The sequence below is a fragment of the Heptranchias perlo genome, chromosome 24, assembly GCF_035084215.1.
Source record: "Heptranchias perlo isolate sHepPer1 chromosome 24, sHepPer1.hap1, whole genome shotgun sequence".
NCBI lineage: Eukaryota > Metazoa > Chordata > Chondrichthyes > Hexanchiformes > Hexanchidae > Heptranchias > Heptranchias perlo.
In genome coordinates this window covers 27,110,788-27,136,614 of record NC_090348.1, presented here as the reverse complement: position 1 = coordinate 27,136,614, position 25,827 = coordinate 27,110,788, and the positions used below count along the sequence as shown (strand labels likewise).

The window sequence follows — 25,827 nt, the reverse complement described above, 5'->3', positions numbered from 1 at the left end:
TTTAAATTTGATTTTGATCTGGAAATACTCTGCAGTTCGTTATCTCTCTGTTTTACATGTCCTCTTTATTTACATTTATTTATGAATTGTAAGGAAGCAATGTCAGCCTGACATGGTGAAACAAAAACTACACACAATAGTTTATGTGTGTACCAGTTGGCTCATTTTGGTTTTCTGAAACTGATCTGAGGTTGATTCCAGTAAAAATGAGTGTGCAGCTATTGAGTGAACAAATATACAAAGTTATGGGAGTTGAAACCCACTAAATTTAATAAAAATGAACTTACTTGTCCCTGTTTCAATACAGTTTTAAATCTCAAGAAACAGAACACTTTAAGGCAATATCTTTAAGAAAGCAAACTTTCATCCCCTCGGTCCTGTCAATTTATCTTTCATCTGCAGTGAGACCACTTCCATGAAAGCAGCCAAAGAACATTCAAATATTCTTTATTGAATGGAATCTCCCCAGTGTCAGCATCCCTCTCAGATTAATTGAAACACTGATTAGATACAGAGTGAATCCTCCTCTACACCAACTCAAAAATGCCTAAAACATAATTTTATGTTTGCAGCCACCAGTTCCCACCTTCAACATCCTTGTAGTTTTTAAACAGGTGAGACTGCACATTTGTTGTCAAAATTATGGGCAAATTCGTGCCGTCGATTCATGACCACTAGGATTTGGGTTGAGGCTGCCCAAACTCAAAGGACTTTGAATCCTTGCAACCAGTGAGGAGATTTCTATCCCATCTACCTGAGCTATATTCAAACTCATCTTTTAAAGGTGGAAGGACTCTACTAACCCAATGCACAACACAGTCCCCAAATTTGTCACTTAGATGAAAGTAAATCAGGACAAAATAGTTACAGAAATTCACACGGAGAGACGGTGCAGTGCTTTTGTTTTGTTGTACATCTTTAAAAGTGTAGTCTCAAGTTTTTGGGTAGTCAGGTTCAGTTCCTGCAATAGCCAAGGACGGGCTACTCTGAAAACTAACTGGCAGTCTGCCAACTGTCCTGCTGTCAACACTTCATCAGTTAGAGCATAAAGTTTTTATGCAGTTTTTGCAAAATAAAAGTTTTGTTCCAAATGCAATTTGAAACCAGTTGCTACCAGACTAGGTTTAAGTTAATCAAAAGAATGTAATTAAAAGCAATGCAAAACAGAAAACAGTATTCTGATGTTATTCTGGTTCCAGCCACCCGATATGTTCATGTGAGAAATCTCGGATCACCTTGTGCCAGCTTGGGACATCATATATTCTGATTGGGCTGGGAGCAGACCAATGAAAATATCCTTCATCCCCAGTAACATAAATTCCATAATGATAGCCAATGAATATTTTTTCAAAAATGAAGTATACAATTTTTAAAAATCCAACATGTGCCTAATACTTATTCCACTCTGTGCAACTTATAAATGGAATATTCTGTACCAAGCTACTTAAATTGACAAGTCTCGTTCACTTTACTTTAAAACAGACACTTTCAATCCTTGTCCTGTGTATATAATCAGCTTGATTCTTTAAAACAGAAATTCATTTATTTAAACAAATTACCTTTGTTTTTGAAATATAATTCACACCGGAGACCAGTGATTTACACAACATACCTCACACACCTGCGCTGGTGCCACAACACAATGACTTATTTCCTGTAAACTGCTACTCCCCGAGATGCATCCTTCTATGTCTCTATGTGTACACGTGAGCTTATGGTGTAAATATGATTTCATTGTACGGTAAAAGAATGAAGCAATAGTTTATTTTTTAAAACTTAGTACAGTTCATACGAACTGGGAAGTCAGAACTTACGGATTTTGTTTAGTCCAATAGTTTGTAACAAGTTCACTTGTAAATCCGGCATCAAGCAACAGATTATTGATCAGATCAGTTTTGCCTAGAAAAAGAATGAGAGACCAGTCAGAAAACAAGTGCACAGTCTGTAAAAGGAGAGGTACAGTATCGTACAAACACAATAACTGCTGCTTCCCCTACAATACACATCACTACAGCTCCAGGCTCTCTAAAGTCAGCTCATGGGGATGGCAGCCATCCTTTCTGCCAGACCCTGCATAGTCATTGCCCTGAACACTTTCCCATGTGATGATTAGCAATCCATCCCAAAATCCTCTCCCCTGTGCTCTCAATCCTCTTCATCACAATATCAGCCAACAGCATGTGATCTTGAGAACTCAATATTTTGCCAGGAGCTGCAATACCAAGCCATTGAGAATGCTCAACTCTGGCCGTGATGGTCATAAGCACTAAATTTGTATTTCATTAATTTTGTTCTTCACTAATATTTTCCACTTTATTTTTCTACCAGTTCTGTAGTTTCCTCACCTCCCAGACCACAGTTGAACAAAGAGCACAACTAATCAACCTGAACTCTGACATACATGTTCTAAATTGGCCTGTTGAAGGAACACTCAAGAGCTGTGGATTGACTTGTCATTCTATTTTGCCCTTCTTTCTTTACAAGAAGCACTTTGCCTCAATGTTGTGGCCACCCTCAATCTGCTATGGCTGAGATTAGGACTGTGCTGTGTGAAAAACAATGGGCGAGAACTCCTGCTTTACCACTGCATGCTATAGCAGGCCAGTGCACTGACATACTACCCCCATCTGTGCTGCCTTCAAAGCCTGAACGTTTGGCTTTATCCATGGTTTTATCAACCATTTTCCAAGCTGCACCAAGAATTGCTCTAACGAGTGAAATTATGAAAAAACAATTATAAAATGACCAACTGTGCAACTGAATCACTGCATAAAATAAATATCTCCTGACATCAATCTTATCAACCAAACTTGTATTTGATTATGTCAAACTGCATGATCAATAAAGTGTTGCATCTCCCAGAAGGAAGGAATATGATCCAAATATTTATTGACATATGGGTAGAGTTATATATTAATCATATGATACACTATTATTCCATAATCACAATGTTCAAATCAATGTAATGTAGTAGGGTTACTTTGATAACTCTAATGTATGGATCATGTGGACAATGTTTTATTGACTTTACAAAATCTCATACTTTCAATTTAAACATTGAATTATAGATGGTTTTTAGAGAAAAAAAAATTGGGCTCCCTGTGCTTGGTTGGACAAGGGTCTGTTTCAAAAATGTAAGCTTCTATATTGCTTCTCAAGTAGAGAACAGCAACACAGAACACTTTACAAAAAGGAGCACAAGAGGACAAGGGAGGAAAAAGATTAGGGAGAGGAATGGCAAACACTCAGTCAAAGAGGAGAATGCTTAGGATGGCTTAGTATGCAGGCAGGAGATGGTGATGTGGAAGGACAGAGTCGCAGAGGATAGGGTCATAGCAGCTGCAAGAATGGCTACCATTGGTGGAGCATAGGGAGCGGAGAAATGAGAGGTGATCCATTGTTGGAGAAGTGAAGAATGCATGCAAGGTCATATGGATGGAAGAGTTTGGATGCAGGAATCCAGAGAAGTTGATAAGAATGGGGTGATGAGAATGCGAAACTTTGTGTGAGAAAGGACATGGATTCTAGATAAATGGTAGTTTGTAGAGGTGGGAAGCAGGGAGGTCAGCAAGGATAGCATTAGTGAAGTCAAACCTCCAAGAGATAAAGGGGTATGGATAGGGTCCCAGTATCTTTCAGAAAGAAGACAATGTTTTCAAGGTGGAAGGAATAGGTGGTAATAGATCAAATATGAAGAGAAGGCGCAGCTCAGGGTTGAGCAGGCCTTCAAGGGCCTCTTCTAATGCAACTTCCTATCAGATGCTAAGAGATTACAAGAGTAGCCTAAATAGACTCCCTTGAAGGATTCTAAATGGCATCACCTCATAATGCCAGAGCTGAGATCAAACTTCATGGGGAACCATGGATAAGAACCCATACTCTTTGATTCCATAATTCAGCCAATTGCAGGTCCACCAACATCTGACACTTCGCCACCGAAATGAGGTGCTTTAGGACAACAATAATGGTTAGATAGTTACATGCAGAAGACCTTTGGTCCATCTAACCGACCTATCCACAATGTTCCCTTGGTGCATTTCTAATAACTCTGAGTCCCATTTATTGACAAGAACCTATCTATTTCCTTCTTGAAACCCATTAAGATTTCTTGTCCTACCACCCGTGCTGGTAATTTGTTCAACATACTTGCTACCCTTACAGTAAAAAAGTTCACCCTGTATGTCCCATTTTCTTTTGTTGTCCTTAATTTGCATCATCCCTTCTGCTTATATTCTGTAAAAAGCAGAAACGCTTACTTGGATCCAATCTGTCCAATCTTTTCAGAATTCTTAACATTCCTATCATATCTCCTCTCTTCTCTATTCAAGAGAATGTGGATTAGAATTCAGAAGAAATGCCTGTCTTCCTGCATACCATATCGGTTTGAGGCACTGGACATTTATTAAAGACATTCCAGTGAACAGTCATGGATAAAGTGTTGGAAAGGCTTTATTCGTGTGAACTCAGTGAAGGGCTTAGCTGCCTGAGGCCCAGACCCAAGAGGATGGTTGCAGGTTTAATTGGTAGCTCGACTGGCTGTTCCTGAGCATGGAAAACTGGGGGAGAGTCAGAGGTCATGCTTTTGGCTTCCTTTCCAGGTAAGAAAGGAGATAGTCTGCAGAGATTTTGTATGGTCAGAGAACAAGAGCTCTTTGCTTAAATTGAGTTTTGACTAGATTCAAAGAAATTTCTAGTCAGAAAAGTGTAATTAACCCTGCTAGCTTGCCATACTTTGTTATCTTATACGTTATGAGGAGCATTTATGCAAAAGTTATTCTGTTCATTGACATATTCTATATAAAATAAATCACCTTGTTGGTTTATTGTTGACCCTGTCTTACTACAGTGTTCACTGGTCCATCTTCCAGAAGATTGGAGAATGCAGAATTCATTGCCATGAATTCAATCCCAAACAAGTATACTATCTACCCCGGAGGCCATAAATTACATGGCCAGAGGAGTTAACGTACAGCATGAGGGGAACATGTGCAATTACATGTTCACATAACAAGTGGTTTCATTGTTAAAACCCAATACATGCTATCATGTGACTAAATATTAGGCAGTAAAGATAAACTTCTGATTGTAAGGGATATGGGATCAGGAGATACTAGTGACACTGAACCCAAGAGAATATTTAGCGTGGACCCAAAATCTCATCAGCATGGTTCACGGAAAGGATTTGTGATAAGCTCGTTGCTATGCTTCAGTCTTTATTTAATGGAGAACATGTTCTCATTGAGGTGACTTTTTGTGGCTAACTTTGTCAGAGGTGCTAAAATGTTCAGGCTACACACAAAGTGAGACTTAAAGGGTTTGGTGAACCAATCACACATGAAAAAATTGTTAACTGGCTAGACATCCTCTTTTGTTTGTCTTCAGCCTTTCTTTTTTGTAATATTTTGTTGATAGAGTGAGTGTTAATGACCAGGGGCTCTGATTCTGAGTCATTACTGACTTCATAAGGAACCCACTGAGGAGTTATTTATGTGGTTTATGACAATACGATGTGGAGTAAATTGTATAATTGTTGTTCAGTTTGGGGTTGAATTCGTGACAAGGATTTCTGACTATGCATCTGGCTAATGCTTAGCAGAGTAAATATAAATCCACTGCTAAATTTTGCACAAGAAAGCAACATATTTTAAAAGCTTAATCACATCTGCATAAGACATCTGTTTTTCCTTAGTCTTTTCTGCTTTTGTTTTATTGCATTGTGGAATTGGTTGTGGTACAAAGATTATCAACTTGTTCAAATTTGTCCACAATTCCTAAAAATCCTGATTCAATGATGAATTATTTCACAAACCATTTATGCTTTACTAGTAGTTAATCTAATGTAAAGTTGGGTGTGTTTGTTCACCTTTGCAGCCCTCAGTCATGTAGACACAAGTAGAACTATAAGCTCTAGAGAGCTGACCTGTTTCTCACAATGTCCACAAGGCTCATATTAAGTATAAACCATTACAAAAACACACAGTAAAAACATCTTTATAATGAATGGAAATTGGAGGCTTATTTTTCACCCAAAATTAGGATTATTTTGCAATGTAGGAACATAGGAACAGCAGTAGGCCATTCAGCCCCTCGAGCCTGCTCCACCATTTGATAAGATCATGGCTGATCTGTGATCTAACTCCATATACCTGCCTTTGGCCCATATCCCTTAATACCTTTGGTTGACAAAAAGCTATCTATCTCACATTTAAATTTAGCAATTGAGCTAGTATCAATTGCCGTTTGCAGAAGAGAGTTCCAAACTTCTACCACCCTTTGTGTGTAGAAATGTTTTCTAATCTCACTCCTGAAAGGTCTGGCTCTCATTTTTAGATTGTGCCCCCTACTCCTAGAATCCCCAACCAGCGGAAATAGTTTCTCTCTATCCACCCTATCTGTTCCCCTTAATATCTTATAAACTTTGATCAGATCACCCCTTAATCTTCGAAACTCTAGAGAATACAACCCCAATTTGTGTAATCTCTCCTCGTAACTTAACCCTTGAAGTCCGGGTATCATTCTAGTAAACCTACTCTGCACTCCCTCCAAGTCCAATATGTCCTTCCGAAGGTCCGGTGCCCAGAACTGCTCACAGTACTACCGGTGCGGTCTAACCAGGGTTTTGTATAGCTGCAGCATAACTTCTGCCCCCTTGTACTCTAGTCCTTTAGATATAAAGGCCAGCATTCCATTAGCCTTATTGATTACTTTCTGCACCTGTTCATGACACTTCAATGATCTATGTACCTGAACCCCTAAGTCCCTTTAGACAGCCACTGTTTTTAACTTTTTACCAATGTATTTTAGAATCAGAGAAAAAAAACAGATTTATGCTGTTTTAGAGCACTTTCCAAATTAGTTTGGAACAAAATATCTTCCAAAACCTCGAACAGCAGAAGTATAAAGACAATAATTATGAGTGAACATGAGGAAGGCAACCTAGATGGTTGTGGTTCTTGTCATATTTCTACCTTTATGTTATTACTTTAGGAGTCTAGGGCAAAGTACAGCAGGGATTGCGAAGAAATGTAAAAAATAACATCTCAAACTAGTTTGAATGTAATATTTGAATTAATATACTGCAATACATTTGATTTACTAGAAAGCAAAAAGATCATTTTTAGCAGGACAGGGTGAACATATCCAAACTTCAGCAAATTCAAAGGCTGTTATTTTTTACTTCAGCACTTGCCAGCCCTGATTTTCCACCAAATGAATGGGAGATAAATCATTGGTTAAGAAGTGCAGAAGTGGAAAACCCTGGCCAAAAACTTTAGTAGGGAGCATCAAGTGAGAGTTTTATGTAAAATTGTCTATTGTTTAACTTCCACAGCTGCTCTCTTTGTTACTAGCGCTGCTAAGATGTGAGCTTGGCTCAGTTGGTAGCACTCTCATCTCTGAGTCAGAAGTTCCACTACAGACTTCAACTCAATCTGGACTTCAATGTAATACTGAGGGACTGCTGCAATGTTGAAGGTACTGCCAACTCAGGTCCACAAATTATCCTGTAAACAGTATTCAAAGAAGGCCATCCAAGTCACACACCATACCGACTTGGACAAATATTGTCCTTCTTTCATCGTCGCTGGGTCAAAATCTTGGAGCTCCCTAACAGCATTGTTGGAGTACCTTCTCCACGTGGACTGCAGCGGTTCATGAAGATGTCCCCCATCACCACCTTCTCAAGGGCAACTAGGGATGGGCAATAAATGCTGGCCTTGCTAGCGATGCCCATATCCCGCGAATGAAAGAAAGGAACTTTCCTTACTCAACCCACACCACCAATAATAGATTAGCTGGTTATTCGTTTGCTGTTAGTAGGACCTTGCTGTGTGTAAATTGGCTGCCACATTTGCCTATGGAACAACAGTGACTGCATTTCAAAAGTAATCCACTGAATGCAGAACACATTGGAATGTTCTGATGATGTGATAAAGCTTTCTGTTGTATATAAATGTAAGTTCAGTCTTTCTAAGGTTTTTTTCTATGGTTTGCTTTCATGCCATCATGCCCACATTTTATATCAGCAGGCTTATTCAGTTGCTAGCTGGAACAGACTTTAAGCTGATGGTGCACTGGGTAAATTCAGAATACATTCTCTCTGAGGAGCTCAACAGGGCACTCTAATTAGAAGTACACAGAGTTTGCATTGTGACTTCTTTGGAAGGATTCTCAGCTCAGCATTACAATGTTGCATGACACTACAAGTGATCATTCCTCCCCATCAAGTTCAACAATTCAGCTATGCTTCTCTGTCCCTCTCTTGACTCTGGGGTTTTATCAGTCTCAAGCTTATTACAATATTTCAAAGTAACCTGGAGGCTTCATAAAACATCAGGTTTCCTGAATTCATGTTCTAGAAGAACGAATGACATCAAATCTGAATGTTCATACAAACCATATGAGGTTACCTACATCATATATTCCACTTGTTATATCGCAATAATGGAGTTTAGTACACTGCTACTGGCAGATGGCAGGGACAGTATAATTAACATGTTTATGATTAACATTAAATAACATTTTGTTCTTAAATTGTTATTGCACATACAACTCTACTAATAGTACCTAGATACTTTTAAAAAAGGACCAATAAGAGACACATTCACATAGGGGTGGAAGGTGGGGGTGAGGCGAAGAGTCCAGACAGGTACTTGGACTGTTTATTGCTTCTATAAATAAAGTTGAGTTTAGACTGAATATGAGGATGGATTGGCCAGGATATATTGGCACTGTATACAGATGAGTACAGGACCTCAGAGAAAATTGTGACTAATATGTTCAAATTCTAGTGTTATAGACTGTGACACACCACTGAACAGAATATCACTTGTCAGAAGTGCAGTCCCAATGATAACAGTAATAGCAATTGTATACTTTTGCCCTTGGGTTTTTTGAATTTAAGGAAACACTTTCAATTTCTAATAATTTCACTTTTTTTGAAGACCTATTTTTGGATTACAATTATTACTTTCTCTACTAATTGAGAAAAACACATTAAATTCCTTAAATCATTATGGCTTCAAAAATAAAAACTCAATGGCATATAACCCATGCATTTCCTGGAAGCCACAGTATTACACCAACATTAAAAATAACATAGACATTTTTATTTTCACTCAGACAGTGATTTCATTTAAACCAAATGACCTAATCTGACCTTGGTGGTTCCATAATTCATTCAGGTGGCTGTGCTTTCAAAATGAAATCACAGAAGAGCACAGCACTCTTCAAGAAACCAGCTATTTCCTCAGTCTGCAATATAACCCTCTACCTCTGGCACCTTGTCAAATGGACACTTAAAAAGCTATGTTTCATAGCCTTCTCCATCAAACACAACTGCAGCAATTGAAATGGCAGAGACCCCAAGGTCTAATGAGTCATCTGTGGGAGGCATCAATTGGTTCCAAATGACTCATGGATGTTACAGGGAAGGATGTCAGTTAAATGTGATGCAGTAATTCACTGTAATGGTTTGATTTTTTTAGCAAGGTTTTTTCCCCCCAATTGTGCCACTTTGTATTTATTTTACCATCTGAATGTTTCTCATTTTGATTAGACAAAATTATTAGATCACCTGGAAGGTTCCAATGGCCTAAGATAACAGAGAAGTGTTTGAAATATCACAAACTATTAGTAACTATTAACATAACTAAACTATTCTCATATTTTGATAGCTGTTCACTGATATTAATCTTTGCTCTATAAATGACAGAGGGATTGTGGTTGAAGGAGTTTCTAGACACTGAGATATCCCATTCCATGCTCTCCTCTGGAGCACCACATTAAAATTCCACCCACAGTCTATAAACCTTGGATACAAAGGGCCCCAAACATTAAAATATGAAACAGATTCCCTCCTCAAAGATTTATATTGTTAATTGTTTTTCTTATTGGTGTTAAAGTTGCAGTGTCTCAGCAGAGATCTCAACTCACAGCATTATGAGACCATGAAATCTGATGTTTTTAACAAAAATACAAATATATTGAAGAAACACTATTCATTTTACTTATTTAGATTCATCTGTGGATCTGATTATTTACCAGGCTATAGGCCAGGTGGTTAATATGCAAGTTGCTGGTATATCTTGAGGAACTGATGATTTTGCTTCTTGCAGGTAATACATGAATGTGATATCACATGACTGACAATAATCAACTTATTTCAAATTCAGCTTTTTTGTTTCTTTGAGGAATAAATACATGATTAAGATTTAAGCTTTTGTCATGAGATGTAAGTCTACATGAAAAAAAAGAGAGAATACAGTTTAAATGCAGGGCTAGTTTACCAGAAAATGCAGTGCTTGAATCAGAACTTACAGGAACAATAAATAAAATATTTGTATTTATAGGAATAGACTGAAGAAAAACAGTTTACACAAATTGATCTGATTTCTAAAATATATCCTTGCTTCTGGATGAAATTTGTCTGCAGGTTGTCTACAGTAAGCTAACTTGGAGTAAGGCTGTAATCCACTGACTATAACTTGGCAACTTGGAGCTACACATTCAGCCCCATCAACCCATCCCCACAGTTACAGCTCAGCTCAGCACTAACAAATACCAGACACCAAAAGTGGTTGCTGAACAACCAGGTGGTCACAGATTTGAGTTCCAGACCTAAATGCACCAGCAACCACTACCTCAGGGAGATAGAGTATTCCTTCTCAGGACGGTGTTGCAGTGTGAGTTTTAAAGCACCATTCTTTCTTTCAATGCTTTCGTAACTTTTCTGTGAGTGGACTTTGCCCTCATGAACCAGAAGTTGCACTTTTACATGGTCCATCCTAGCAGTTGGTGTGTTACCTGCGCTAATCGCAGTAATCAGTGTATCGAACTTTTTTTCTCGTTTTTATGACTGGGAATGCAACACTTACCATTTAAGGATCCTAACGTCCGTAACAAGAACTTCCAGGTCAGGTACATTACCAATTATGCTGAATTAGGGTAGCGTTTGTGTTGTGGGCCCATACCCCATAGGAAATAATATTGCCCAAACCTATTTCACATAGGACCCCTACAGTCAGCAGACAGAAGAGACTTTCATTTGAACCCTAGTCCCAGAGGTGAAAGGTCAATTTCTAACATGGGTCCCTTACAGTCAGAAATGGGGGAAATTATAATGGGGAACAAAGAAATGGCAGAACAGGAGGGCACAAATAACCTGCCAGACATGTTAGGGAACCAAGGGTCTAGTGAGAGGGAGGAACTGAAGGAAACCAATATTAGTAAAACAAATAGTCCTAGGGAAATTAATGGGGCTAAAGGCTGACAAATCCGCAGGGCCTGATAATCTACATCCCAGAGTATTAAAGGAAGTGGCCCTGGAAATAGTGGATGCATTGGTCATCATCTTCCAAAATTCTATAGACTCTGGAACAGTTCCTACAGATTTGAGGGTGGCAAATGTAACCCCACTATTTAATAAAGGAGGGAGAGAAAAAACAGGGAATTACAGACCAGTTAGCCTAACATCAGTAGTGGGGAAAATGCTAGAGTCTATTGTAAAAGATATGATAACAGAACACTTGGAGGGCATTAATGGGATCAGGCAAAGTCAGCATGGGTTTATGAAAGGGAAATCATGCTTAACAAATCTACTGGAGTTTTTTTTGAGGAGGTAACTAGTAGAATAGATAGGGGAGAACCAGTGGATGTGGTGTATTTGGATTTTCAGAAGGCTTTTGATAAGGTCCCGCACAAGAGGTTAGTGTGCAAAATTAAAGCACATGGGATTGGAGGGAATATGCTGGCACGGATTGAGAATTGGTTGACAGACAGGAAACAGAAAGTAGGAATAAACAGGATTTTTTCCGGGTGGCAGGCAGTGACTAGTGGGGTACCGCAGGGATCAGTGCTTGGGCCCCAGCTATTCACAATATATATCAATGATTTGGATGAGGGAACTAGATGTAATATTTCCAAGTTTGCAGACGACACAAAGCTGGGGTGGAATGTGAGCTGTGAGGAGGATGCAAAGAGGTTCCAATGTGATTTAGACAAGTTGGGTGAGTGGGCAAGAACATGGCAGATTCAGTATAATGTGGATAAATGTGAGGTTATCCACTTTGGTTGTAAAAACAGAAAGGCAGATTATTATCTGAATGGTGATAGATTGGGAAAAGGGGAGGTGCAACAAGACCTGGGTGTGCTTGTACACCAGTCGTTGAAAGCAAGCATTCAGATGCAACAAGCAGTTAGGAAGGCGAATGATATGTTGGCCTTCACTGCAAGAGGATTTGAGTAGAGGAGCAGGGATGTCTTACTGCAGTTATACAGGGCCATGGTGAGACCACATCTGGAGTAGTGTGTGCAATTTTGGTCTCCTTATCTGAGAAAGGATGTCCTTGCCATGGAGGGAGTGCAACAAAGGTTTACCAGACTGATTCCTGGGATGGCAGGGCTGACTTATGAGGAGAGATTGGGTCAACTGGCCTATATTCACTAGAGTTTAGAAGAATGAGAGGTGATCTCATCGAAACATAGAAAATTCTAACAGGACTAGACAGACTAGACGCAGGGAGGATGTTCCCAATGGCTGCGGAGTCCAGAACCAGGGGTCACAGTCTCAGGATACGGGGTATGCCATTTAGAACCGAGATGAGGAGAAATTTCTTCACTCAGGGTGGTGAACCTGTGGAATTCTCTACCACAGAAGGCAATGGAGGCCAAGTCATTAGATATATTCAAGAAGGAGATAGATAGATTTCTTAATGCTAAAGGGATCAAGGGATATGGAAAAAAGCGGGAACAGGATACTGAGTTAGACGATCAGGCATGATCATTTTGAATGGCGGAGCAAGCCCGAAGAGCCGAATGGCCTACTCTTGCTCCTATTTTCTATGTTTCTATGTTAACCCATTGCACCACCCAGCTCCCACTACTTGACTTTACATGGACTTGTATGCAAAGAAAAATAGAGTATTTTGTCGAGGGTTTGTTAATTTTCCTTTACTGTGTTTCTCAGTTTAAAATAGGTTTCTACAATGCTACACTCAAGATGGGGATTACGCATTCATCAACAAGCAAGCATATTGGCTAGAGAGATGAAACGTCTACAGTAACATTTGAAGGGAAAATAGTATCCTTAATATATGAATATTTTGATTCCAAATCTCATCAAGAGCGAATACACCACCAAAAAAAATCATTATAATCCAGTTAAGTCTTGATTGAAAAAGGGTTAATTGTGCTTTGAACAAGATGCCCATGAGATAGGTGAAATAGTCTAAATGCAGACAGTGTACATCGTACACCACAGGCTGGCATGGTTACACTTTTGTGATTAATTGGTTGGAAAGATTGTTGAGATTGTTCAAGAAGACTAACTCTGTCTCCTAAGTGACCTTCCAAACAGGGCCTATTTTTCAAGGACTTATGAGTATAAAACTCCAGTACATTTTCTGCATCAGCACTTTAGATCTGTCTGGCTGTGATGCATGGCTTCAAAAAGTGGATCTGTTGGCATACACCTATATAATTCCTGCAAAGACTGTATTCAATTTGGTTGCTAAGAAACAAATTTGCTATTTCTTCCTGAAAAGTATTCTCATGTTAAGGTCTGTAAGGAAGTTTTCGAAGAATCTCGTTTGGTTGGTTAGTCTGTTTAACCTTTTGTGATTGCTATTTTTGGACAGCTTTCCATATCTTGCTTTTATGGCTTGTTATTATAAATAAACCTGTTTGATAGCTTTGCTTGTTACAAAAAGTACCTAATGAGGCTCATATTATCTGTTTTCTGAAGTAACATGAAACATAGTGGAATTCTTATGCGCTATCGAGGATCAGACGGAATAAGAATTGCCTATGTAAGCAAACTTTGAGAAAAAAACTTTTCTGGAGTGAGCCCAAATCATAATGGCACTACATTTTCAATTAATTCAGCATTTCAGAATATTAAAACACAGAGCAGGGCATTTACAGGCAAAATTAACCAAATGCATTTATTTACAAAATAAAGCACTTAAGAAAGTACCAGAATTAGGATTAATAATAAGTAGGATACTGTAGATACCAGAAAGCTTAAACAGAATTTGAAAAAGCTAGAAACACAGAGCAGGTCAATCAGATTCTGTGGAGGGGACAGACAGTCCTTGTTTTGGGTGGGTAACTTCCTCAAAACAGAAGGAAACAAAACAAAACATCCAAAATGCCAAGTGTCCACCTGCTCGCCACAGGTATTGATTGACAGTGTGTTTCCAGTTTTATTAGGATTAGGCATTTCTAACACATATATTGATCATAAAAATCCTTTGCAATGTCCACAAAAGTTAATTACCCTTTTGAATCCTAATAAGAAATGAGGATATTTCTGTTTTGCTGCACAAAGTTACTGGATAAAACACCGCAGCCAAGAACTCCTTTTTCCTCAAGCTCTCTTTCACAATGCTTCCTTAACAATCAGTTCCCTTTAAGTCAGGATTCAGTAGTGAACCTCTGACCGAAGATCATAGGATAGAATTATTGAATGGTTACAGCACAGATGGAGGCCATTCGGCCTATCAAGCCTGCGCTGGCTCTCTGCAAGAGCAATCCAGCTAGTTCCACTCCTCCGCACTTTCCCCATAACCCTGCACATTTTTTCCCTTCAAGTACTTATCCAATTCCCTATCGAAAGCCACAATTGAATATACCTCCACCACCTCCTCAGGCAGTGCATTCCAAATCATAACCACACGTTGCATAAAAACGTTTTTCCTCATGTCGCCTTTGGTTCTTTTGCCAATCATCTTAAATCTGTGTCCTTTGGTTCTTGACCCTTCCGCCAATGGGAACAGTTTCTCTCTATCTAGACCTCTCATGACTTTGAACACCTCTATCAAATTTCCTCTCAACCTTCTCTGCTCTAAGGAAAACAACCCTAGCTTCTCCAGTCTATCAACAAAACTGAAGTTGTTCATCCCTCGAACCATTCTAGCAAATCTTTTCTGTACCCTCTCCAAGAACTTCACATCCTTCCAAAGGGGCGGTACCCAGAATTGGACACAATACTCCAGATCAGCTTTTTCTATTCAATATATTCCTTTGATGTTACAATTCCCGGCACTCTCAACATTCATAAACATAATTAAGAATGAGGTTGTGTGATGGGCTGAAATATGACACTATTAATTCCAAGAAGTTGCTAACAGTGGATACTGAAACACCCTTTGGCACATATTGAAATGCATATACTTTATTCATTTGCACAGCTGCTACTGCCAGAAACAGATCTTAGTGAAAATCTTTCTCCCCCAAAAGTTACCAGCATAACAGTCAGTCATCTTTAATATGCATTATCAACCTTTGTGTTTGCATGAACAGAAATATCACCACAACAATGTCACTTAACAAACATAGTTGACGACATTAGATATATCAACTAATATCTCAAACCAAAATCCAACTCTCTCACAGAATTTCAAATTAGGCTGGAGCTACGTATATCATAGAAAGGAGATATATTTTGACTTGATTAAACTACATTTTCTAAAAATATAAACACATGACAATTATCAGGGCTTATTTTCAATTTTCACCACAGAGGAAAGTCCACAAACTGGATATCTCTGGTCGAAGAAAGTTACATGGAGATTATGGGATCAATTTTCGGATAGCCGAGTGAGTGCGGCTCCTAAAATTGGGGATTCCCGGAGTCGGTCCAGAGCCCGGCTCCAACCCGCCACTTCTGGGTTCCCCAATGACGCGAATCGGTGCGCGCGCAGCCTCCGCATGCGGGACTCCCACCGGCAATCAAAGCCGGCAGGATTTTGGACCACCCAGAGCGTGGTTCCCATGTTGGGGGAAACACTCCCTGTTCAAACAGATGTGTTGCAGCCAGCAGCAGCTGCAAAGGTCCATTTGACAGGTGCAGGGTAAACCCTAATTCATTGCAGCAGGGCACTCTGTCACCTCAGACAAAGTTTTGCCTGCCACACCATTGTCTCCACATCCAAATTATTAAATCAAACCCTAAACTCTGCTGTCCAAATATTTACCTACTTTGTGGAGCCCCTCACACTCACACCATCAGGATGGGCGGGGTGGGGGGGATTCCATAGCTGCATTCATCACTCCATTGGAAGACGAGCAACATCACCAACCTCACCAGGCACACCGTCCACCTCTACCACATGGAGCTACACAACACAGTGCTGCGCAACAGGTACCTGCACAAAGTAGTCATGCAACTACACATACTCACACTGTAGGGTGATTCAATGGGTGGCATCAAGGGTATTCATGGAGAACCTCATGAAAGGGCATTATTGCACAAGCCAGTCAAGAAGGCCAAGATGTGGCAGTAGTGGTGACAATGTAATAAGTAATGTGAGTTGATCAGAAATCAAATATAAGTAAAAACCATGACAAACCCTCAAACACCCTTGTGCGTCCACTTCATGCTCACGACACGTTTGCCTTATGCTTCCTACTACACATACGTGATGCATGCCCTGTGGCTGCAACACAGATAGTGGCAGGTAAGGCTGACCGTGAAAGAGATGCACGAGAGGGTGAGTATGAGACAGAGCCATGAGATTGTATGAGGATTGGGTTGAGTGGTAGTGGTGGGATGAGTACTGGGAAGGTGAGGAAGTGCAGGTAAGATGAGGATGAGGGTTCAGTGGGTGTGAGGGTTGATGTGATAGAGTAGTGTTGGCAGTGCAGAAGGAGATGTGGGGTGGGGGCGGTGATGTGGCAGACGGAGTGTCGGGGAATGAGTAAGAGTACTCACTTCAGCTGACCTGGTTAGGTCATTGAAGCACCTCCTGCACTGTATGCAGGTGATATGTTGTTGGTGCAGGTGACCTCCTCTGCTACCTCGAGCCAGGCCTTCGTGGTGGCAGAGGCAGGCCACTCCCTCCTGTCCGCCGGATGGAAGATCTCCCTCCTTCTCCTCACCCCATCCAGTAAGACCTGGAGTGAGGCATCATTAAACCTGGGAGCAGCCTTCCCCCTAGGCTGCTCCAGGCTGTAATTTTGCCTATTTTCAGCAGCATCAGTCAGTGGAGGACTGCCCCTTTAAATAGGGCTCCTCCAGCTGACAGCCTATGATGCGGGTGCGCAGTCCGCCCACTGCGCAGCTTTCCAGCGCGAAACCCGGAAGCCAAAGTAAGTGGCTTCAATTTACTTACGATCGTGTGCCAAACTCACCGATTTCACTGGGCGTGTTACCCACGCGCCCAGTCGACCCCCCCGCCTCCCTCCTAATATCGGGCCATATGAGTTGGAATTTGCCAGAAATACCCCTACTTCAAAAATTATACCCACCAAAGCGTCTGTGCATATTTGTTTATTCTGCTTATCTCATTATTGCACATACCAACAGATTTCCTGTCGCATTGCTCACAGCAGGTCAGACAGTTTGCCATTTTATAATGACAGGAGTATTATGTAGGAAAACTGTCATAAGTTCAATAGGGTTAATTTCCTATGTTCAGTCAGAAAGACAGTTCACCGTATAAACAAAGAAGAACTTATTTTTGTGTCAAGTATCCTTGGGCCTTGGATAAAGGCAAGTCTTATGATTGATGACACCTGCTATTGACTTGTTAGACAGTGTTAGCAGTTCAGCATGCTATCTTAGAAAATTCCAGCATATGAAAAGATTTTATATTTCTTATATTTTTAAACCATGTCATCAGCTGAAGTGTACTTTTAAAATGGATTTGTCGGTTTAATTGAATAATACCTTTGTTTTAACATAACCTTGAGGGCTGTCATTGGTATCAAGCCTTCCTGCCTGGTGAACTATACAGTATTAAATAAAAGAGAATTAAAAGAATTGGAAGTGAGCTTTCTGTGAAATGAATTAAAATCCGGCAATACTTGTTTAGTTAAATGTCACCTTTGAAATTGGTCTACAAAGCCAAACTCGTCACTTTAAATGGTCAGGTCGTTTGAAGTAGGATGTTTTGGTGATCCTTTAAGGTATTTGAGGTAATACAATGTTCATTAAAATTATAAGATTCAGAAGTAGAAACTAAGTATCAGAACAGTTAATTAATAAGCCTAAGTTCCAGATAAAGGGAAAGTGGAAAGATTTTCCCTTCTACTAACTTCCATGGAAAAGAAAATCTGGTAAGGTGCAAAACGAGCTACTGAATTACTGTCACCTGGCGATAAAAGTTAAAATTACCACCAATGAGTCCATGTTTATTCAGTCTAAAATATCCCATCAATTGTTCCTTAAAATATTGAATGCCACCTCATTGCCCTTGCCTATTTTATCCACAGCAGTACTACACTGCACCAATCTGAATATGTATTTGATCAAATTCCTTGGCATTTCCATATGGGAACAATTTGCTGTCATAAGTGAGCACATAATGCAATAATTGGTTACTAATGCAAAATAAGTACAAAGCATCATCGTCTAAAGCAGGTCCAACATTTACCTTCTGTTGTATTTCAAATCTAACACTGTACGTTCAGCACTACATAGTTATAGGGCAAGAGACACATGGGCCCCGATTTTCAAATGAAATTGCGGGTGCGTTGGGGGCTGCGAAAATCGGGAAAATCCCGAGCGGGTGAGGAAACCGGCCCCAACTCACCGACTTCCGGGTTTCCCATAGGCGTGCCTGTGTGTGCGCGCACTTCCCGAATGCGGAAGTCTGGCCGGCAATTAAAGCCAGCGGGATGATAGTTAAAGAACCAAATGTACCTCATTGAGGTACTTAAGGTACTTTATTTCTGACACAGTAGATAGTTAAACTGATTTTAAACTTACCTGGGCGCCTTTCCCACGGCTTCCGATTCACGCCTGGTGAAAGCAGGCATGAAGGATCAGATCAGGCAAAAATAAAGTAAACAAATTAAATAAAAAACCATTGCACAAAGTTAAATAACAAAATAAACCTACCTTTTAACTAATGTCATCTGCACCCCCCCTGCTCCGATGTCCCTCTCAGATCTCTCCCTCTTCCCCACCCCCCCCCCCAATCTTCAGTGTCCTCTACTCTCTATTCCAGTGCAGGATGACGTCTCTCTCTCTCTCTCTCCCCCTGTCCCCACAGTGTTGCAGCTCCTCTCACTAGCCAGCCTATCAATCGGACGCAAAACCCGGAAACAACTTTAATCACCATCAATTACATCATGATTGCGTCAGAAAAGGTGAGTTTTTTTAAATTCGGGTTTGCCACGCGCACCTTCACCCCCTCACCCCCACTGCCATCCTGCCACCATTTCAAAATTGAGCCCATTAACTCCCAAAAGCAAATTGAAGAACAAGTAAATCACAGTCAACATTCAATATTGTATCAAAAAACAACAAATTGAAATTTAATATAAGGCTCCCCACAATGGCGAGTACATGCTGTATTAGCTGAGCATTAAAGGTTACAGAGTAGTCAACAATATTCTACCTGTCCTCTGCCATGACGGGCCTTGTATAGAAGTAAAAGCCTTGGGTGGGGGGGGGGGGGCTAAATTGTATTCAAAATAAACTAAAAAAGAAACATGAGTAACACATAACTCTAGCAGTAAAATGAGGATTGTGTTTTTAAACCTAAGTTACTTGAAGTAAACTTTAGTTTTGTGTTGATGCAGAATGGCTACTGCATTTGCCTACATAACAATTGCTGGACATCAAAAAACAATTCAATGTGTGAAGCACTTTAAAATGTTGAGACAATTTGATAAGGTACCATATAAATGCAAATATTTATTTTCCTTTTGACAGTAAGGAATGCCAATATGTCTAAGTTCTTCTCATCAATCTTTGGGAAGGCGTATAATTGGACAGGTAAAGCACTTACAAAATATAACAGAACAAATCGTTCAATGGACCATTTTAGAGAGCAGTTGATTTGTTGCATGTAAATACTTGCTTCAGTAACTAAACACCTCATTGCAGTACAGAGGGAGTACTGCCCTGTTGAAGCTGCCATCTTTTGGATGACACATCAATCCGAGGCCCCATCTAAGGAACCAATGCAAGGTGGTGCTGTTAGGTCCTAATTATGTGTGTGCACATGTGTACATGTATATTAGAGGGGTTCAACTCTCCTGAGGATCATGTACAGATTACTTCCACCTCATGTATTCCTCTCTCAGTTTAACTGGAGAGAAAACTGCACAAAACAAAACTAGAATGGCAAGATCTCCGCCAGCATACCAGTTACATCTGTGTCTATCATCTCAGAAGAAAATCATCATTTGTTGCTGTGTTTAGATACCTCCAAATTGTGACATTTTTCTGGAAACTTATTTTGAGTCTTAGTCATTATTCAGGATGATTATTCTTATTAATTTAATTTAGATTGTTTTAAGGACCAAGGATACATTTCCTTTGATCTTCTTGCACTCATGGAGAACATCACAATAGTTTAGGACATTGTAGAAACAGGCAGAACATCCCTGGAGAATGTGCTACTAGTTAAAGACATCGTAGAAACTGGCAGAACAATGAAGAAACTTCTTTATTCACCTCTGTGCACAGTTTAACACATTCAATTAACTTTGTCGACTTACGCTAACATGCAGGTGGATTCTGCAACTGACTTGATACTACACTTGTAAACAATTTTACAACACCAAGTTATAGTCCAGCAATTTTATTTTAAATTCACAAGCTTTCGGAGGCTTCCTCCTTCCTCAGGTGAACGATGTGAAAAATCGTTTTTCACATCGTTCACCTGAGGAAGGAGGAAGCCTCCGAAAGCTTGTGAATTTAAAATAAAATTGCTGGACTATAACTTGGTGTTGTAAAATTGTTTACAATTGTCAACCCCAGTCCATCACCGGCATCTCCACATCTTGATACTACACAACCTGGCTCACCTTAAGATGTGGCTGGGTGATCCAACCAACAAGAATGTATCTTCTATGCAGTAAAGATTGCTCTTTCATTGCTTGGCTATGTAACAATGCACATTGTAAAACAACAAAGCAACTGCTGAAACAGTAAATTGCACAATCTGCTATAAGTGGAGAGAGATCAGAGCTCTGGGAAACCCCTGACTGAAAAGAAAAAGAACCATCAATTACAATACCGATAAAGTGATTGAGGAAACTAGATAGTCATGAACATAATTTAGTTGGGAATCCATATGATGGTAAGTCGTTTCATGGTGCATGGGTCAGACTTTGTCAAAGGCTTTGGAGATGTCCAAAGCAATAACTTATAATTCACCAAAACGTTCAAGAACAGAGTTCCAGAGTTGAGCAAATCTAAGGCTATAAAATAATCAGTGGCATGGCCAAGCCAAAGGGCACACATTATTTTCTTTACTGGAGAGCGCAGTATGACAGGTCTGATTGATCTAAGTATAGCAGCACAATTGACAAAAGAAGAGTAAGGTATGTAACCTTCCATGCCAGAAAGAATAATATTAATTCACTGGAACAGGTAGAAGAGTGAAAGTAGCACTCGGATGAGTGAAAGGCAGTAAAGTATTCTCAAAGATCGCCCCAGCTGGCTGACATTGGGTAAAATATTCTGCCCCTTGAGTTCTGTGAGAAACAAAAATGAGGATGGTATCACTGGAGTTATAATAAATATAACACTAACAAGCAGTGAGTGCTGCATAATGTAAACAAAAGCATTGCAAAGTTTGCAGTATATTCTGAATAAATCAAAAATCATTACTTGCTGGCACTTTTGTTTTTTTAGTAGAGATGCTCTTTGAAAAAATAGATATTTATTCAACACTCTATATGTGTAAGCACCACCCTACACATAATGAAATACCCCTCAAGGAGAGTGTGATAATTACAGTGAAACATTACTTTACCTCAAGGGAGCTAGAAACCAATGTGGCCATCTCGCCATGCATCAGCCACAACTCCTATTGGGAGATATAAAACTGTTGGTTGCTGGTGGTGTCTCAGGATAAGCACATGCCACTGTTGGTAACAATTAAACCTGATCACCTGGTGTGAGGCACCACTTTATTCTGGCTCGTTAACGACTTCCACAATGCCCGAGAGACAAAACACCTAATTACACATTAGTCTGGTGTAAGAAAAAAGATTTCGAAGTACTACAGGGAAAACATATGTTTGTAACCAACACTTTTAAGATTCATGAGGGATGCCCGAGTGAGAGTGTTACATTTCCTCTGTGAACTATATGTGACAAAATTATAAATACATTTACAAACAATATGTATATCATTTTGCTAAAAATAAGAGAGAGGAATTCATACCCCCTTATCAAGGCTGATATAACTCGATAACTTTTCATCAGAACTGGAAGGTATTAGCCTGACATCATATGGGGATCGGGCGGGAAAGTGGAATTGAGGGCGAAGATCAGCCATGATCTTACTGAATGGCGGAATAAAAACAGAAAATGCTGGAAAAGCTCAGCAAGTCAGGCAGCATCTGTGGAGAAAGAAAGAGAGTTAACTTTTCAGGTCAAAGACCTTTCATCAGAACTGGAAGATGTTAAAGTTTTTAAGCAAGTACAGAGCCAGGGAAAGGAGGGAGAGGGAGGTGAGGGGAGGAAAGAACAAAAGGGAAGGTCTGTGATAGAGTAGAGGGCAGGAGTGATTAAATGACAAAAGGGATGATGGTGCAAGGCAAGGAGGGTGATAATGGGACAGGTTAAGAAACAAAAGATCGGTCTAGAGTAGTTGTGAATGGCAACAGCAGAACCATTACCAGCACTAGCTGTCCGAAAAAATGGGAGCAGTGGTTATGATCTGAAGTTATTTAAATCAATGTTGAGTCCGGAAGGTTGTAAAGTGCCTAAATGAAAGCTGAGGTGCTGTTCCTCGAGCTTACGTTGAACTTCATTGGAACATTGTAAGAGGCCGAGGACAGAGAGGTCAGAGTGGGAGTGGGACGGGGAATTAAAATGGCAAGCGACCGACAGGTCAGGGTCACGCTTGTGGACAGAGCGGAGGTGTTCAGCAAAGCGATCACCCAATCTGCGTTTGATCTCCCCAGTGTAGAGGAGACCGCATTGTGAGCAGCGAATACATATACTAAATTGAAAGAAGTACAAGTAAATCGCTGTTTCACCTGGAAGGAGTGTTTGAGCCCCTGGACGGTAGGAAAGGAGGAGGTGAAGGGGCAGGTGTTGCATCTCCTGTGCTCGCACGGAAAGGTGCCGTGGGGAGGAGAGTGGGTGTTTGGGGTGATGGAAGGACCAGGGTGTCGTGGAAGGAGCGGTCCCTTCGGAATGCTGAAAGGGGAGGATAGGGGAAGATGTGTTTGGTGGTGGGATCGCGCTGGAAGTAGCGGAGGATGATACATTGAATGTGGAGACTGGTGGGGTAGAAGGTGAGGACAAGGGGGACCCTATCGTGGTACTGGGAGGGAAGGGAAGGAGTGAGGGCAGAAGTGCGGGAAATGGGATGGACACGGTCGAGGGGCCTGTCAACTAAGGTGCAGGGGAATCCTCGGTTGAGGAAAAAGGAAGACATATCGGAAGCTGGCATCGTCAGAACAGATGCGACAGAGACGGAGAAACCGGGAGAAGGAAATTGAGTCCTTACAGGAAGCGGGGTAGGAGGAAGTGTAATCAAGGTAGCTGTGGGAATTGGTGGGCTTATAATAGATATTGGTTGACAGCCTATCCCCAGAAATGGAGATAGAGAAGTCGAGGAAGGGAAGGGAAGAATCGAAGATGGACCATGTGAAGGCGAGGGCAGGGTGGAAACTGGAAGCAAAGTTGATGAAATTTTCCAGTTTGGGGCGAGAGCAGGAAACGGCACCAATACAGTCATCAATGTACCGGAAAAAGAGGTGAGGGAGGGGACCTGAGTAGGACTGGAACAAGGAATGTTCCACGTATCCCATAAAAAGGCAGGCATAGCTGGGACCCATACAGGTTCCCATAGCGACACCTTTTATTTGAAGGAAGTGAGTGAAGTCAAAGGAGAAGTTTTTCAACATAAGAACAAGTTCAGCCAGGCGGAGAAGGGTGGTGATGGATGAGGACTGCTTGGGCCTTCGTTCAAGGATGAAGTGAAGGGTTTACTTGTACTTCTTTCAATTTAGTATACTGTATTCGTTGCTCACAATACGGTCTCCTCTACATTGGGGAAACCAAACGCAGATTGGGTGATTGCTTTGTTGAGCATCTCCGCTCTGTCCACAAGCTTGACCCTGACCTGCCGGTCGCTTTCCATTTTAATTCCCCGTCCCACTCCCACTCTGACCTCAGCCTCTTACACTGTTCCAAAGAAGCTCAACGTAAGCTTGAGGAACAGCACCTCATCTTTCGTTTAGGCACTTTACAACCTTCCGGACTCAACATTGATTTCAATAACTTCAGACCATAACCACTGCTCCCATTTTTTCGGACAGCAAGTGCTGGTAATGGTTCTGCTGTTGCTATTCACAGCTACTCTGGACCGATCTTTTGTTTCTTAACCTGTCCCATTATCACCCTCCTTGCCTTGCACCATCATCCCTTTTGACATTTAATCACTTTTGCCCTCCACCCTATCACAGACCTTCCCTTATGTTCTTTCCTCCCCTCCCTTCCCCGCCTCTGTACTTGCTTAAAAACTTTAACCCTTTAATATCTTCCAGTTCGGTCGAAAGGTCTTCGACCTGAAACGTCAATTCTGTTTCTTTCTCCACAGATGCTGCTTCACTTGCTGAGCTTTTCCAGCATTTTCTGTTTTTATTTCAGATTTCCAGCCTCCGCAGTATTTTGCATTTGATTTATTGAACGGCGGAGCAGGCTCGAGGGGCCGAATTGCTTACTCCTGCTACTATTTCTTATAGTCTTATGTATTAGAGATTAACAGTTTATAAGCAAGTACAGAGGCAGGGAAAAGCGGAGGGCGGAGGGTGACGTAAGAACAAAGTGGGGGGCTGAGTCTGTGAAAGGTTGGAGGGCAAGAATGATTAAATGACAAAAGTAGTGATGGTGCAAGGCAAAAGGTGGTGGTAATGGGACAACTATAGAAACAAAAGATGGGTCCAGGACCCATCTCGAACATCTTCCAGTTCTGAAGAAAGGTCATTGACCTGACACGTTAACTCTGTTTCTCTCTCCACAAATGCTGCCTGACTTGCTGAGTGTTTCCAGCATTTTCTGTTTTTATTAGAGGAAGCTCCTTGGAGCTGCTCTCGCTCCCACAAGGTAACTTCATCACAAGTGCATGGAAACCCCATTTCCGTGCATAAATGGGGCCTCCGCTTCACTTCCGGCTAAGTTACGGTGGCGGAGCGGGTGCATCTCGGAGGAAATTCACCCGCTATGTATAGATAATATCTAAACACACTTTAATTGTGACTTATGTGCTGGTATTTGATGTGGAAAAAAGCAGGTTGGCTTATTTTAGTCAATTCCATCACTCATAATTGGATTGATTGGTGTTTTAGTCATTGAGTGGTAATGCATTACAGTTGCGTTGAACTGTGGAAAAATATAGGTTTGTAGTATTTATGCCAAAAGTGAAGTTGCCAAAAAATAACCATACTTCTATGAATGGCAACGGGGTGATTATATCACAGAATTTTACAGCACAGAAGGAAGCCATTTGACGCATCATGTCCAGGCTTTCCACTTAGTCCTTTCCCCATATCCTTCTATTTTTTTCTTTTTCAACTATTAGTCAACTTTCCTTTTAAAAGCTATTATGGATTCTGTTCCACCATTAGAGAGAATTATTACTTTGATTTTGTTCGGTACTACACCTCAGTTCTTTTCCTTTCAGGCTGACCATATCTATTGTTTCCTATTGTATTGGCTTGTCATTCTCTTAACTGGTTAACACATATGAATAAAGCCAAGTTAAATGGAGCTGCCTCTGCTCTTTCTCCTTCTTTATGGCTCTTTGCTTTGTCTTTTTCCATTCTGTCACATCATGAAAGGGTACAGATCATTCAGAAACAGGGACCCTGTATTCAGTAAATCAACTGAATAGATAACACAGTGCCTCG

The 25,827-nt window shown here is 40.7% G+C and overlaps 1 protein-coding gene across 3 annotated transcripts in view; it reads right to left on the bottom strand.

Moving 5' to 3' along the window:
• Positions 1 to 25,827, bottom strand: part of LOC137341637 (voltage-dependent calcium channel subunit alpha-2/delta-1) — a 588,942-nt gene that overhangs the window by 47,712 nt on the left and 515,403 nt on the right. For all 3 annotated transcript variants that reach the window (XM_068004938.1, XM_068004940.1, XM_068004939.1), the window contains one exon: positions 1,815 to 1,899. In XM_068004938.1, coding sequence (XP_067861039.1) covers positions 1,815 to 1,899 — 85 coding nt within the window. The remainder of the gene's footprint in view (positions 1 to 1,814; positions 1,900 to 25,827) is intronic.